Consider the following 16,041-nt stretch of genomic DNA (forward strand, 5'->3'; position numbering starts at 1 on the left):
GACCACGCCTGAGTGCTCAGACGGCTGACCCTGGGTTCGAATGCGCAGCTAGGCTGCAAGCTGAGGAGTCTTTATTCCCTCTTTCCCCCAGACAGGGCGTGACTCAGTCGCTAGGACCCCCTGGCTCTTGCATCAAAGGCCCTTGCGTTCACTTTGTTTCTGGGGTGTTGCGCAGGCCAGTCAGAAACTCCGAGCTCCCGAGAGAGCCAGGTGCCCCAGTTAAGGCCCCTTTCCCCGTTTTCGCCCTCGCTAGGGACTCTACCGGAAGCCCAGGGCTCGACGCAGTCACGGGCTGGGTACATGATGTTGGGGAGCAGCTGCTGCTCGATTTCGGACTCACCCCAATCCCAGGAACGGATTCTGCTCCCTGGTGGTGGTGGGTATCCCTTGCTAGTGGCCTCTCATCGGAAACTGACCATTCAGGGTGATTATGAGTCACAAAGCAGGGAGGCTAGGGTGGCCCCGGGGCGGGGTCCCGGACCCCCACCCCAAGGCGGAGTGACGCCTGAGGTCACTTCACAAGGCAAAAATTGTTACGGGGCAATAAAAGGCATAACAGTGGTCAAGGAGCGGCAGAGGGCACATGGGGGTGCGGGGGTGCAGGTGCCAAGCGCCATGGGTTAGACCCGAGATTGGAGTCCGGCCGCCCCCCGACAGCAGCCGCCTCCTGCTCCGCGTGCGCCCCAGGCGCCACCATGTCGGGTGACAAACTCCTGAGCGAACTCGGTTATAAGCTGGGCCGCACAATTGGAGAGGGCAGCTATTCCAAGGTGAAGGTGGCCACGTCCAAGAAGTACAAGGGTACCGTGGCCATCAAGGTTGTGGACCGGCGGCGGGCGCCCCCGGACTTCGTCAACAAGTTCCTGCCTCGAGAGCTGTCCATCCTGCGGGGCGTGCGGCACCCTCACATCGTGCACGTCTTCGAGTTCATTGAGGTATGCAACGGCAAGCTGTACATTGTGATGGAAGCTGCCGCCACCGACCTACTGCAGGCCGTACAGCGCAACGGGCGCATCCCCGGAGTGCAGGCGCGTGACCTCTTCGCGCAGATCGCCGGCGCCGTGCGCTACCTGCACGATCACCACCTGGTGCACCGCGACCTCAAGTGCGAAAACGTGCTGCTGAGCCCGGACGAGCGCCGCGTCAAGCTCACCGACTTCGGCTTCGGCCGCCAAGCTCACGGATACCCAGACCTGAGCACCACCTACTGCGGCTCCGCCGCCTACGCGTCACCCGAGGTGCTCCTGGGTATCCCCTACGACCCCAAAAAGTACGATGTGTGGAGCATGGGCGTCGTGCTCTACGTCATGGTCACCGGGTGCATGCCCTTCGACGACTCGGACATCGCCGGTCTGCCCCGGCGCCAGAAGCGCGGCGTGCTCTACCCCGAAGGCCTGGAGCTCTCCGAGCGCTGCAAGGCGATGATCGCCGAGCTGCTGCAGTTCAGCCCGTCCGCCAGGCCCTCGGCAGGACAGGTAGCGCGTAACTGCTGGCTGCGCGCCGGGGACTCGGGCTAGAAGCCCAGGTTCCCGCAATTCCTGCAGCAGAGGACACTTAGCCAGCGCAGCAGACGCACGAGAGGCGCGCTTCGCGGGAACCCACGAAGCTGCCGCGCGTTACTGCGCATGCGCCTTCTCGGTGCCCCTTCCCTCCCCTCCCCTCCCTCCTCTCCCCTCCCTCCCCTCCCTCCCACGGCGCAGGCCGCAGTAGCCCCTGTTCCGACTCCAAGTCCTACACGAACCGGAGAGCTGGAGGCGCATGCGCATCCGTGCGTCCCAGCGACCGGGCCCCGTGAGGGACTAGAACAGTGGGGACAGAAGGGTTGCGTCTGCGCGGAACGAGCTAGGGCTCTGAGCGGAGGGCGTCCCTTCCCCAACCAGCTGAGGGTGCCAGGTTCCCGATTGGAACCTGCAATAAACTCGCTGTTCCTTGCACCTGGCTCCAACGGTGGCACCCCATTTACGGACCAGTGGGGACGGGGTTGCTCCGACTGGGGAAGGCGGGCGCCAGGCGCGGTTCTCCTAATTTTAGTCAGGCATCAACATGGGTCTTGCTCCAAGACCCAAAAGGGAGTCGGGAGGATTCGAACCTGGACCTTTTGGGCAAACTTGAAGGAGCTTTGTTGTCTCCGGGTCATGATGGTTCTGTGATGTTGGGCTGGGGAGCAAGTAGACCGTCCACATCTTTTTTTTTTGGAGACACAGTTTCGCTCTTGTTGCCCCAAGCTGGAGTGCAGTGGCACGATCTCGGCTCACTTGCAGCCTCCACCCCCTGGGGTTCAAGTGATTCTCCTGCCTCAGCCTCCCGAGTAGCTGGGATTACAGGCATGCGCCACCCCGCCCAGCTAATTTTGTATTTTTAGTAAAGACAGGTTTCTCCATGTTGGTCAGGCTGGTATCGAACTCCCAACCTCAGGAGATCTACCCACCTCGGCCTCCCAAAGTGCTGGGATTACAGGTGTGAGCCACTGCACTGGGCCATTTTGTTTTTTGTTTTGTTTTGTTTTTTTGAAACAGGGTGTCTGTTGCCCAGGCTGGAGTGCAGTGGGGCAATCGTGGAGCACTGCAGTCTCCACCTCCCGGGTTCAAGCAATTCTCGTGCCTTTGCCTCTTGAGTATCTGGGACTACAGGCGCAGGCCATCACGCCAGGCTAATTTTTTGTAGAGACAGGGTCACCATGTTGGCCAGGCTGTTCTTGAACTCCTGACCTCAAGTGATCCACCTGCCTCAACCTCCCTAATTGTTGGAATTACAGGCGTGAGCCACTGGACCTGGCTCACAGCTGTGATTTGAACCCAGATCTAGCCACAGCGGGGGTGGTGGTGGTGGTGGAAGCCCTTCCTGCTGTGGGTCCCTTTCCTCTGGGGAAGATGGGGTAGGGGAAGTTGGGGCAGGTCTGGGCGCGAGTCAGCGGAACCCACTAGCTCGTTCCCTCTGTTCATTCATGTAGTCATGTATTTCTTGAGCACCTACTATCTGCCAGGCCCCAGAGTTCATGGCGAAGAGACTTGGGCCCATCTCTGCCAGAAATGAGACCATTGAAAAGTCAAGTAAAATAAAAGAATGACATGGAAATAAAAAATTGTAAGTTGTGCTAAATGCCAGATAGAGTTGGGAGGTGTTCAAGGAGGGACTCTGGGTAGGGCATGGTGGCTCACTCCTGCAATCCCAGAACTTTGGGAAGCTGAGGCAGACGGATTGCTTGAGCCCAGGAGTTAGAGACCAATCTGGGCAACACAGCAAGATCCCCATCTATACAAAAAATTTAAAACTTAGCTGGGGGTGGTGGTGTGTCTCAGGTACTTGGGAAGATGAGGTGAGAGGATCGCCTGGGAGTTCAAGGCTGCAGTGAACTATTACCATGGCACTGTACTCCAGCCTGGACCACAGAAAAAAAATAAAAAGGGACTCTGAAGCTGAGGGAAACAGTCCAGGTGTTCCCCAGGAAGAAGAGAGCTGGAGTGTTGGAGTAAGGTCAGTAAGCTCATCTGCCTGGAACAGGGAGAGAGGAAGGGAGAGGAGGAGAAAGAGGTAAGGGGGAAATCAAGAGGGGACCGCACAGGGCCTGGGGGTGGCTGCGATTTGGGAAATATGGGGAAATGGAGTGTATAAGGAAATCCTAATCCTGCCTACCTGCAGATGAGCCCCACATAGCTGGTCTTCTGGTGAGTGTCCCCATGCCCAGTCCCTGCTCAGTCTCAATGGCTTTTTGGTGCCCTGAGGATGCAGTGCCAGCTCTATCTTCACTCCAAATAGGGTACGGCTCTGTCCCCCAGTTTTGCAGATGAGGAAACCGAGGCTAAAAGAAGGGCAGTGCCTAGCCTTCAGTCCTGGCTGGACCATATCAGAGCGGAAGCAGAAAACCTAGATCCAGGGGCTGGGCGTGGGTGGCTCACACCAGTCATCCCAGCACTTCTGGAGGCTGAGGTGGGCCAATCACTCGAGGTCAGGAGTTTGAGACTGGGCTGGCCAACATAGTAAAACCCTACCTGTACTAAAAATACAAAAATTAGCCCGACATGGGTGGCTTTCACCTGCAGTCCTAGCTATTCAGCAGACTGGGTCAGGAGAACCACTTGAACCCGAAAAATGGAGGTTGCAGTGAGCCAAGATCGCACCACTGCCCTCCAGCCTAGGCAGCAGAGCAAGACTGTCTCAAAAAACAAACAAAAAACAACCTAGCAGCCGGGTGCGGTGGCTCACACCTGTAATCCCAACGCTTTGGGAGGCCGAGGTGGGCGGATCATCTGAGGTCAGGAGTTCAAGACCAGCCTGGCCAACATGGTATAGCCCGGTCTCTACTAATAATACAAAAATTAGCCGGGTGTGGTGGTGCATGCCTGTAATTCCAGCTACTGGGGAGGCTGAGGCAGAAGAATCGCTTGAACCCAGGAGGCAGAGGTTGCAGTGAGCCGAGATCGCACTACTGCAGTCCAGCCTGGGCAACAAGAGCGAAACTGTCTCCAAAAGAAACAAACACAAACAGAAAGAAAAGAAAAAGAGAAAAAAGAAAACCTAGCCCCTCTGGTTTAGTCGAAGGGTGCCGCTCCTGACTGGGGCCATGCCTCGGGCTCCCCACCTGGAAAATGAGGGCAGGAACCCAGCCTCCGGGCGAGTGGGCGTGGCTTGCGAGTGGGCGTGGCTGGAGGACTAAGCCCAGGGCCTTTCCTAGGCTCCCACAACATTCAGCTAAAATCCACGCCCTCGCCCCGCCTTCCCGCCCAGTCGCACCGCACTACCCTTTCTGTTCATGACCTGCCACGCTGGCTCCTACCTCCGAGGCTTTGCACACTCCTGGCACTTTTCCCCTCTTCAAGACTTGCGTAAAATGTCACCCCCTCTCCTCCTCTCAAGGTGCTTTATGTTTCTGTCTGGATAGCTCCTGCCACATCTCCAGGCCCCGGAGCATAGCCCATGTCCTCTGTCCACCGATGAATCTGTGGGAGCAGATGGGGTCAGGGGTCTCTGCCTGCCTTATGGCCACAGACCCAAGGCTCAATTCAAAGGGGACGAGGTGTCAGGGACGAGGGGTGTCCCATTTTCTCAGCTGGAGAAGCTATTTGAGACCACGACCCAGGACCATCCCTTGGATCTGCCCCAGGTGCACTGAGGAGCCTGTGCCCAATCCAGGGAAGCAGAGCCTCACCAGGGGCCAAGAGCCAAGTACAGGAGACAGTGCCCCACAAGAATGTTTCTCAGGCTAGGCGAGAAACACCTGTAGCGAGCCTGTGGGCCCAGCTACGTGATAGCTTGAGGTGGAAGGATAGCCCGAGCCCGAGTTTGAGGCTGCAGCGAGTGAGCTATGATTGTGCTGTTGCGCTCTAGCCTAGGCAACGGTGACAGCTTATCTCAAAAATAAAAAAGTGGCCAGGCGCGGTGGCTCACGCCTGTACTCCTGGCACTTTGGGAGGCCGGGGCAAGTGGATCACTTGAGATCAGTAGTTCAAACCAGCCTGGCCAATGTGGTGAAACCTCGTCTCTACTAAAAATACAAAAATTAGCTGGGCATGGTGGCAGCACCTGTAATCTCAGCTACTTGGGAGGCTGAGGCAGGAGAATCGCTAGAACCCAGGAGGTGGAGGTTGCAGTGAGCCGAGATCATGCTACTGCACTCCAGCATGGGCAACAGACCTACTCAGTCTCAAAAAAAAAAAAAAAAAAAGGCCGGGCGCGGTGGCTCAAGCCTGTAATCCCAGCACTTTGGGAGGCCGAGGTGGGTGGATCACGAGGTCAAGAGATCGAGACCATCCTGGTCAACATGGTGAAACCCCGTCTCTACTAAAACTACAAAACATTAGCTGGGCATGGTGGCACGTGCCTGTAATCCCAGCTACTCAGGAGGCTGAGGCAGGAGAATTGCCTGAACCCAGGAGGCGGAGGTTGCGGTGAGCCGAGATCGCGCCATTGCACTCCAGCCTGGGTAACAAGAGCGAAACTCCGTCTCAAAAAAAAAAAAAAAAAGAAAAATTATCCTGGTCAGTATTGGGGCCTGGAACACCAGTCTAGATGTGTCACAGATGGAGTGGGACAGGCTGGGGTTACTTCTACCATATCCTGTACCAGCCTTGTGCCCATAACACTAGGCACTTGGGAGCTGTGGGGAAGGCATCAGCTCCCAGGCCAGAGGCAGGGATGCTTCAAAGGCAAGAAACAAGGCAAGCGTGGTGACTCACACCTGCAATCCCAGCACTTTGGGAGGCCAAGGTGGGAGGATTGCTTGAGTCTAGGAGTTTGAGACCAGCCATGGCAACATGGCAAAAATGTGTCCACAAAAAAATATGAAGATTAGCTGGGTGTCGTGGTACATGCCTGTAGTCCCAGCTACTGAGGAGGCCAAGATGGGAGGAGTACCTGAGCCTAGGGAGGTTGAGGCTGCAGTGAGCTGAGATCAAACCACTGCACTCCAGCCTGGGTAACAGAGACCCTGCCTCAGATAAATAGTACCTAAGAAAGGGTCACGTTTTATTTACATTAGAATTCACCAAAATGATCTTAGGTCTCACCTTATGAATAAAACTTGAAAATATCAACACCTGAAAACACATTTTTGCCAGGAAGTCGCTCATTCTGGTTGGTGACTGTGCTTAGATCGCACATCTGTAGTACGTCATCCTGCAACAAAGACATCATCGAGGTCTGAAGCCTGAAAATCGTCCCAGGAAAACCCATCACTCTGGTGTGAAGGCTGATGGGACTAAGATGAGCAAATCCCACTGAGATCTCTTTTTGAGACGGAGTCACCCGTCACCCAGGCTGTAGTGTAATGGTGTGATCTTGGCTCACAGGTTCAAACGATTCTCCTGCCTCGCCTCCCAAGTAGCTGGGATTACAGGCATGTGCTACCACACCCAGCTAATTTGTGTATTATTAGTAGAGGCGGGGCTTCACCATGTTGGCCAGGCTGGTATTGAATGCCTGACCTCAGGTGATCCGCCCGACTCTGCCTCTCAAAGTGCTGGGATTGTAGGAGTGAGTCACCGCACCCAGCCCCCACTGAGATTCTCATTCCCCTCTCCCAGCCCATGGGATAAGTTGGCCACAAAGCTCGAAAGAGAGGCCGTGGGGACACCATCCCCACAAGTGAAGCCCAAGCGGCAGGTGCACCCGGTCCTTTGCTCCTCTCATTAACAAAGGGTCACCCTCCATCTCCCTCCAATCTGCCTCAGAACAATACAGAAAAGACAGGGCAGAAGAGACAAAAGGAAAGTCCAGTTGACACATCATCCATATCTTTATTATCCTTCAGTCTAAAACTTCCTCGTGATACAACGTATAGCCACCCACTCCAGCCTGTTTGCTGGAACCTCTATTCCCATCTGGTGGCAAACATTTCCTTTTACATTTGTTTTACTATCAAAGATTTAGAGTCACAATAAATACAAGTGACAGCCTCCACGCCCCCCCCCCCGAGATCCCCAATACCCTGCACTAGTGTAACCATCTATTACACTTTAAGGATTATAAAATGTTTGCTGTACTTTAAAAGCTCAGTCCAAGTTCTTTAGGTTAACATCACGTGCAGCATAGCTTGGCATCAAAAACCCTATGGCGGAGCAGCAAGGACCATCCCTTCTGTGATGGGGACCCCTGTGAAGAGAATATTTGTATAGAGAACTCTCTCTCTATGCCTCTATGTCCAATAGGAGAGTGGGAGCCATGGGGCCCAGCGGGGCTGCACCCAGTCACCTCATTCCCTGTGTCCCGGGGTGAGCTTTTGCTTCACCGGGGTCCGTGGAGTACAGGTAAGATCAGGAGCCACTTGCAGTACGGGCTGTTTCACCCTGCGACAAGGGCCCCTACAGACCTAGTCAGAGGGGTGGTTCCTGATGTCACCGTGGAGTTCCTGGGATGAGGTCAGGATGGCCACAGCTGTGGGAGGCTCCAAGGGCACTTGGCCATTCCAGACCCTACCCCCCACCATTAATACAACAGGCGAGGAGTGAACTCTGAGATCTCCCCAGCCCTGTCCACAACAGTTTCCAGGTGCTGTTGGAGGTTCATGTCACAGATAATGGGACAGTTACAATCGTTTTCATGGCTTGCAGGAACTGGATCCTGGCAGGGCTCTCCGGAGAGACCAGGACCCAGCCAGTGGCCGGTTTTGAGGGTGTGCTTTGCTGCTGGTAGAAAAGCCTTAACATCAATAAATAGCTTGTCCGGTGCATCCAAACCCCACACCCAGAGAGGTACTTAGTAATGCCTTCACCTGGAGCATCAGAGACTTCACACAACCACCCGCTCGGGGCTTATAGAAGTTACGCTGCAAGGGACTAACAGGAAATAATGGGCTAGAGTGTTCAAGACAGCAGAAATGAAGGAAAGATTAAGGCATCTCAAACTTTTGCCCCCTGAAATTAAAAAAAAAAAAGTTTACATCACAGTATGTATGTTGTCCCTGATGGAATGCTCTCCGGGGACACGGGGCCGACCCTCTGGCTTTCGAGGGGCAGCAGTCCATACGAACTCACACGGACAGGTCGACCGCCATCAGCCCTGGAGGAACAGCCAGGCCAGGCTGGAAGAGGTCAGGAGCTGGAGCTGAGGTGGGGGCCGGTGGGTCCGACTCGGATCTGTCCCCCTGGTCAGACCCAGCTGACCCAAGCTGGGGCAGGCAGAGGTGACTTTGGCCTGGATGCCTGATCCCCAGCCACTGCATAGAACTGAGGTTGGTTTGCGGGGGAGGGCTTTCAGTGGGAAGAAGCCAGCCTGGGTGCTCCTTCTAGGAGGAGCTGAAAGATCTGGCCCATGTCATGGAACAGAGAGGGCTAACAGCTCAGGATCATAGGAGACCGGTATTTATTTGCCAGGCACACAGGAAAATGCGAGGAATAGAAACGCTTGCATACTCTTGATTTTTTTTGGTGTAAAAAACACATCCTCCCCTCCCACCCCAAAAAACATCAAATTCCTTCCTTTCCCCAAAATCCCTGGAACTTGGAATGAAAACCACCCTTCCCCACCCTTCCCTCGCCTCCTTCAGCCAATTAAGTTATGCACAAAAACAAAAATCAGTGAGAAACTTGGGGTTTTGCACAACAAAAAATAGGTAATGTTTTCCAAAACTAGGTCTATGGTGTGTCAAAAAAGTTTCCTACAGACTGAGGATATTCACACAACAGGAGCCTGGGGGTTAAATGAACCTTTATTAGAACGTTGTAGCAGTTGTGTTTGAAGGCGGCGGCCCTACAAAAAAAACTTTAAAGTCCCTAACTGCATGGGTAGGAAAACCAGGGCTGGAGCTCAATGGGGGACCAATGGAACCCAGTCCTCACGGAGACACACGCATGTACATGGGCGCGGGACACCCTTGAGCCGGCATGAAGCCGGCTCAGTGTGCAGGAGACAGAGAATGGCTTCTGCCTTTTCTCATGGAAGCAGTTTTTAAAGAGTGGGATGGCAAAGAAAGAAAAATGAAACTAAAAGCAGACCTGATCCTTTTAAAAACATTTTTGTCGACTCTAAAGGGAGTTAAAAAAAAAAAAAAAAAAAGTCTGAAAGCAAATCCTGACAGCAACCCCTAGGTTTAAGGACAGGTTCTAAACTAGACCCAAACGGAAATCCTGACATCTGTGTGCAGCGGCCCACTGCACACCTGGACGGCGCCCCCCGACCTGCGCACACCTGTGCACGCTCGCTTGCCAGGAGCAAGGCCAGGGTGGCTTAAGATTGCGTCCATCGAATGAATAGAAAAAAGGAAAAAATTTAATAAAATAAACCACAACAGAAACCCCCCCGAAACAGTGCCCCCTCCAGCTTCTGCTTGGGGATGCTGCTGACCGGGTCCTCTCCTCCTCCCTTCACGGGCAGCTTCCGGAATCCCTGGTTCTCTGGCTGGGTCTGTTCTTGTTTGTTCTTCTGCTAAGTCTGGGAGGTCCAGGGGCGGTGGGGTCGGGAGGGGGATCCTCCAGAACAAGCAGCAATGGAGGTGTTCAGCTGGAGCGAGGGCTGTCTCAGCCATCCCTGCATTCGTCCGTCAGTCACTGGGGCGGGCCGGCCGTCCCTGCCAGGGGCTGTGGCACCGTGAGCCGCCCACCCTCCAGGACCTGGGGCCAGCGGGACGACGCAGCGCACAACAGGGACCCCAGGGTTTGCACGGTTTACTTTTAACTCCATCATCATGAGGTGATTAAAAAAAAAATCTTTCAACTTATAGATCGCCACGGGAAGGCAGTCAAAGATTGGGAGCCTAAGACGGAGAAAAGCAAAAACAAAACAAAACACCCCGCTCGGTTCAGAAGCCCCAGGCGCTGGCCTTGCCCGTGCGCGTCACAGTGTCCAGGGTGAGCCGCCCGTGTGCCGGCAGGGGCCGAACAAGGGGGCCAGGAGCAGAACCAGCCCCCGAGGTCCACTTTTCTGCTGGTGTCGGGCAAACTAAAGGCAAAAAGAGAAAGGAAGAAAGCCCACGGGAAAGGTCCCCCAGCAATGATCCTCGTTTGCCTGCAAGGCAGCACCAGCCCCCCAGCCCTGATGAAACTTTGCAGCCAAGAATTGAGGTCTTGCCTCTGCAGCGTGGCCGGTGCTTGCTCTTGGGGCGGGCACGGCGTCTTCCCGAGCCAGCGGAGGGTGGTGCAGCAGGTCCTCCTAGATCGGGGGCCAGGTGGGGGAGGAGGGAGCCCATCTTCCACTATTTCCATGTGGCTGACTGGGGGATGGAGCGGGGTGGGATCATGTCCAGGAGGTACTCTCGCTGGCGGTCCACAGCCGAGGAGCTCTTGTGCACTGCCAGGCTCGGGCTGACAAACGCAAGGGTCCCACCTGCAACGGAACAGAGCTACTGGCTGAGACAGCCCTAGTCAGGAGGGCTCCTGGAAGGAGACCAGCCACAGCTGCCTAGACCCCAGGTCTAACACACGCTAAGGACTCAGGAGCCCTTGCAAAACTGCCCACCACTACTCTTCAATCGACCTTTCAAATCCCAGAACCCAGGGCTGAAGAATATTTAGGTAGCAACTCAATGGCCTTAATATTCCCAGGCTCTGCCAAGCCAGTTCCAAGTGCAGGGCAATCATCAGAGGGTCGGCAGCTACCCCCATGCTACAGAAATGAAGGTGCTGACCGCGGCACTGCTTAGAACAGTGGAAAACCATAAACAAATGTGTGCAACAGGACAATAATACAGGACGGAATACTATGCAGCGATGAAAAAAATCATCTCAGCTGGGCGCGGAGGCTCAGCCTGGAATCCCACAACTTTGAGAGGCTGGGGCAGGAGGCCAGAAGATAAGAGACCAGCCTGGGCAACAGGAGCGAGGCCACACCTCTAAAAAAATATCAGCTGGATGTGGTGGCATGTCCCTGTAGTCCCAGCTACTCAGGAGGCTGAGGTGGGAGGATTGCTTTGGCCCAGGAGATCCAGGCTGCAAGTGAGCTGTGGCACTACTGTACGCAAGCCTGGGCAACATAGCAAGAAGCTGTCTCTGGGGAAAAAAAAAAAAAAAAAAAAGGAAAAAAAACCTATCTCCTTCCCTCAAGGTAATATGTAGAGATGAAGTCTTGCTATGTTTGCTTATCTAGACTGGTCTCAAACTCCAGGCCTCAAGCAATCCTCCTGCCTTGGCCTGTCAAGGCACTAGGGTAATAGGCGCTGTGCCCGGCTCAAATTCTAACGCTTACAGTGAGGGTCTCTCATTAACGCACAAAGTAGCCAATGCAACACACACATTTCCACAAAGGGCCCTCAAGTGAAGTGAAGACACTGGGGAAAATCCCTAAATGTAACATTTGTTCACTTGGGGGAGGAAAATCCAAGTCATTGCCATGGTCTTTTCCCTGTATTTTCCAAATTTCCATGATGGACAGATATGACTTTTATAATTGAATTTTTATAATTGGAAAAAATTTATAATTGAAAAATAAAGAAACACTCCCCACCCAGCACATGTAGAATCTTTGGTCTGAGGGTAAGGGCTACCCAGACCCCTTGAGACAGGGTCTCACTCTTGCCCAGGCTGAAGTGCAGTGGTGCAGTCAGTGCTCACTGCAGCCTCAACCTCCCATGCCCAAGTGATCCCCCTGCCTCAGCTTCCTGAGTAGGTGGGACCAGACAGTTGCCATATGCTTGGCTAATTATTATTATTTTTTGTAGAGATGAGGTCTCACCATATTGCTCAGGCTGGTCTCGAACTCCTAGGCTCAAGCAATCCTCCCATCTCGGCCTCACAAGGTGCTAGCCACAAGGTGCTTAGCGCGAGCCAGCAGGTGTGGCGCTAAGAGTATTTTCTAGTGGTGGTGAATACATTTTGTGGAAAAAGCGTTCTGAGGCCCAGTGTTCTTAGGAACCAGGCCTACGTGCAAAAGGGCAGCACTACAGAAACATATGCTCTCCTCCAGCCTTCGGGGTCATTTTTTTTTTTTAGACGGAGTCTGTCTCTTTTGCCAGGCTGGAGTGCAGTGGCTCTATCTCGGCTCACTGCAACCTCCGCCCTCCCAGGTTCAAGCGACTCTCCTGCCTCAGCCTCCCGAGTAGCTGGAACTACAGGCGCGTGCCACCACGCCCAGCTAATTATTCTATTTTTAGTAGAGATGGGTTTTCAACATGTTGGCCAGGATGGTCTTGATCTCTTGACCTCATGATCTGCCCGCCTCGGCCTTACAAAGTGCTGGGATTACAGGCGTGAGCCACCATGCCCAGCCACCCTGAGTAACTGTTTTAGGAAATGGTGCTTTCAACTATTTCTTTTCCCTCGAATCCTACCATCAGACAAACAACTAATGATGCCTTCATGCTCCCTTTCAAACTTTACACACACACACACACACACACACACACACACACACACAGAGGCTGCTTCCAGATGACGACCACTGTGTCCACATGCACACACTTGTCAACTTCTCCTACATCTTATACTTCCAAACCTCTCACAAGAGTAATTTCCAACCAGCCTGTGAGTCCTTAGCTGTCTTGTACCTGCTGAGCAGAACGTCTGGCTGGCTGGTTTGAAAACAAATGCACTAGACTATCCAGGCTGCTTGGATTTCTCTGCAGCTGAACGCCCGCCCTTTCCTGAACTGCCCCTGCAGAGCCTGGCATCTGGGCATGCCCCTCACCTAGGACAGCAGCAGGCACAGCGGGCTCTCAGGCTCCCCCACTCTGCCTGGGGTCTGTCTCATGACAGGCCTGTCCTCTCCTTCCTGCAGGGCCACAGGCTGCAGGGAGCATGTGGGACACTTTGCTTCCTATACCAGAGAGTGCCTGGCTCCTTAACTTGGCCCTTCCTGACCACCTTTTCTTTTCCCATTCTTGTTGAACACACGAAGTATTAACCTTTTATTCTAAGGTTAGCACATACATGAGAAAATAAACACGATGAAGGCCTGAAATGAACAGGCCATAGGGCCCATGCCACGAACAGCAGGGCCGCAGCTGACTGAGCAGAGCCCACGCGAGGGCCTTCACCCGCACCGGTTGTTCTCCAGACACTGTCTCTGGCAAGGCCTCCACTGCCTGTCCTCAGCGAGCCCAGCCCCTGCTGTGGGCGCATCCCTGACCCGTTACCGTTTTACTCTACTCCACCATTCGGTGTGACCACAGCATGGAAGGCATAGTGACAGAAAAATGGATGTTCACTGCGGCACAAAGAGAGAGGGGTAACCCCAAGTGGGCAAGACAGGTGTTTGCTGCAAGAGTCCATGCGATGGCTGTGGGGGCACCCACTGAACCAGGCCACACAGAGTGAGGGTGATTATTTCCTTTCTACTTGGGGCTGTCACTTCTTCAGGGTGTCCTGGTTAGGGGCAGGAGAGGAAGCCTGAGTCCGAGGAGGCTGAGCTTGGGACGCGGGTCTGGGGAGCAGGCTTTCCTGTGTTCACCCGGTGCATACGTGCCACTGTTCAGGATAAGGAAGGGTGGACCCGGAAATGGCCAGGTCCCCTGGGGAGCCCTGCGGAGGCCACCCACCTGTGCTCAGGGGTGCCTTCTTCCAGTTGGAGGTGGCACTGCCCTTGCCAGCGCTCACGGTTCTCTCGGAATGTCTGCCGGTCCTGCTGACCAGGGCTGTGGCCGAAGCTGAGTTCTGCAGTTTGGGTGACGGACTGAACGTGTGCAGGACGCCTCGGGTCGTCGTGGCTGAACCCCGGGACAGCTGGCTGGAGGCCTGCAGTGGAGAGAGGGGCGACAGCTCATGCAGGGAAAAGGCAGCAGTGGGCGAGACGCTCAGCACCTTTCCTTGCTCTGGCCGACCTCTTCCCACCCACATGGGGTCCCTAAAGTCCAAAATCAGGAGACCAGGTAAGTTACACAGAAGGGTAGGGGAGGGGAGAGAGAGAAACGGAAACACGGAGACAGACAGACAGACAAAGCAGCGTGACAGTCGGCGACTGACGTGGTCACGGGCTGCGGTGGGGGCGCGAGGCTCCCGGCGCCCAGCGCGGTTCTGACCTGTAGCACAGCCCCGTTACTCCAGTCGCGGGCCTCTCCTGAGCGGAACGCCAACTTACGCCGGGGTTTTATGACCTACACAAATGGGGGTTGAAATCGAGGTCAGCGCCGTCTGCTGGCTGGCCCGGGGTGATCGAAGGGGAGCCCCACAGGACAGGCCCGTCCCCCAGGACTTTAGGCGCCGCATGGGGATCTTGAGAAAATGTGTTTAGTGAATTGCAAAGAACTTCCAAGAAAACAAAAATTGCTAAAAGGGAGCTTTGTGTCTACTGAGGGTGGGAAGGAGAAACATTAAAATAAAAAAAAAAAAAAAAAAAACATGAGAACAAAAAACTTGATTTCAAACTTGTTCCTCTCCAAATTTAGCAAGAACATTTCTTCCAAATGCCCCTTTGGTATCTCAACGTGGCTTTCAGAAGTCCTTGGAGACAAGCAGTACTTGTCAGGCTGCAGCCTATGAGTGAGAGCTACAAAGTCTAAAGAAACTGCAAATTAGTGTTTTCTCCTCCCAGTGCCACCATTAACTGCAATTTAGACGCGCAGTTAACAATCAGGCGGCGCAGTGTGGGCGTGGGGTGGATCTTTGGAATGGCCCCTGCCTCCTAGGGACGGTGCTGCCAGGCCTGGCTCACCTGCTTCAGCGCGGGGTGCGGGGCCGCGGCGGGCTCGGCCTTGGCCTGGGCCGGGGCCGCGCCCTGCTGCAGGAGCCGCTGCTCGATCTCCTGCTCCTGCTGCAGCGCCTTCACGAAGGCAGCCTTCAGCCGGCTGGTGTGCTCCACCTTGAGCGCCTTCTTCTGGTTGGTCGTCATGCAGTTCTCGCACATGATGGCTCCGCTCTTCTCCTCCCGCCAGCGGCATGTGAAGTCCGTCTTGCACTGTGCACACATGTAGGGCTCCCGGGACAGCACAGCGGCGGTCGACATCCTGCCCGCTGCAAGCAGACAGCACGTGGCTCGTGTCAGAGGGACAGATGACAGTCAGGGCCCTGGCCGCCCCCAGCCCAGGACGCTGAATCCGTTCTGCAACTGCCTACTGGGCACCAATGTGTAGACACAGGGCTGGCCAAAGCCAAACAGCTTCCGAATACCATGGCCTCCTGTCCCGCCCACCGCTGGACATGACACCACTGAGGATCAGCAGTAGCCGTGCCAGGCCATGCCTCGGTGTGGTGGGCACCCTTGCTTGTGTACAAGTTAACAAGGGTGACAGACAAGCCACACTGCGAATGCTTTGTGGGTGCTGAGATGCTCGGTTCATTCTTAGGAGGGGGCCCCCCAAAATGCCCTACATCCTGAGAAAGAAACTGAGGCCAAGAGAGACCAAGTGACCTGTGGATCACATGGCCAGAGACCGAGTGACCTGTGATCACCTGTGGATGTGGAGTAGGGATGGGGTGCCAGGGCAGGATTCATACCTGGGACAGGCCCCAGGCCCCAGGCTGCACCCAGGGCACAAGGTAGGCAGCAAGCTACAGGGGCAATGAATGCAGCGTCTCTTTGTGGGGACTGCAAGAGGTTGCAGGGGGAAGTGCGAGTGACGCATGCGCTCAGCCATGAGGTGTTGGCGTATTTTGTGCCCATCTCTTTTGTGTTCAGCACTTAGGGGCCTCAACTGCTCTGGGTCATCACAGACAATGTCAGAAGATGGCCAAGGAACCCTTG

The 16,041-nt window shown here is 54.8% G+C and overlaps 2 protein-coding genes across 12 annotated transcripts in view; one reads left to right on the plus strand and one right to left on the minus strand.

Moving 5' to 3' along the window:
• Positions 1 to 6: 6 nt before the first annotated feature.
• On the plus strand, positions 7 to 1,932 carry TSSK6 (testis specific serine kinase 6). The gene has a single exon (XM_032271239.1). The coding sequence runs from the start codon at positions 696 to 698 to the stop codon at positions 1,515 to 1,517; it is 822 nt and encodes a 273-aa protein (XP_032127130.1). The 5' UTR covers positions 7 to 695; the 3' UTR covers positions 1,518 to 1,932.
• A 5,275-nt stretch (positions 1,933 to 7,207) lies between these two features.
• Positions 7,208 to 16,041, minus strand: part of GATAD2A (GATA zinc finger domain containing 2A) — a 122,516-nt gene continuing 113,682 nt past the window's right edge. For 8 of the 11 annotated variants that reach the window (XM_032271236.1, XM_032271234.1, XM_032271233.1 and 5 more), the window contains 4 exons: positions 15,013 to 15,311; positions 14,381 to 14,455; positions 13,901 to 14,096; positions 7,208 to 10,755 (listed from right to left, as the gene is read on the minus strand). In XM_032271236.1, the coding sequence (XP_032127127.1) occupies positions 10,625 to 10,755; positions 13,901 to 14,096; positions 14,381 to 14,455; positions 15,013 to 15,311 (701 nt within the window). In that variant the 3' untranslated portion in view covers positions 7,208 to 10,624. The remainder of the gene's footprint in view (positions 10,756 to 13,900; positions 14,097 to 14,380; positions 14,456 to 15,012; positions 15,312 to 16,041) is intronic. The other 3 variants (XM_032271230.1, XM_032271229.1, XM_032271238.1) reach the window with 3 other exon arrangements.

This window comes from Sapajus apella, unplaced genomic scaffold (assembly GCF_009761245.1).
Source record: "Sapajus apella isolate SASKATOON/1434 unplaced genomic scaffold, GSC_monkey_1.0 scaffold227, whole genome shotgun sequence".
NCBI classification, from domain to species: domain Eukaryota; kingdom Metazoa; phylum Chordata; class Mammalia; order Primates; family Cebidae; genus Sapajus; species Sapajus apella.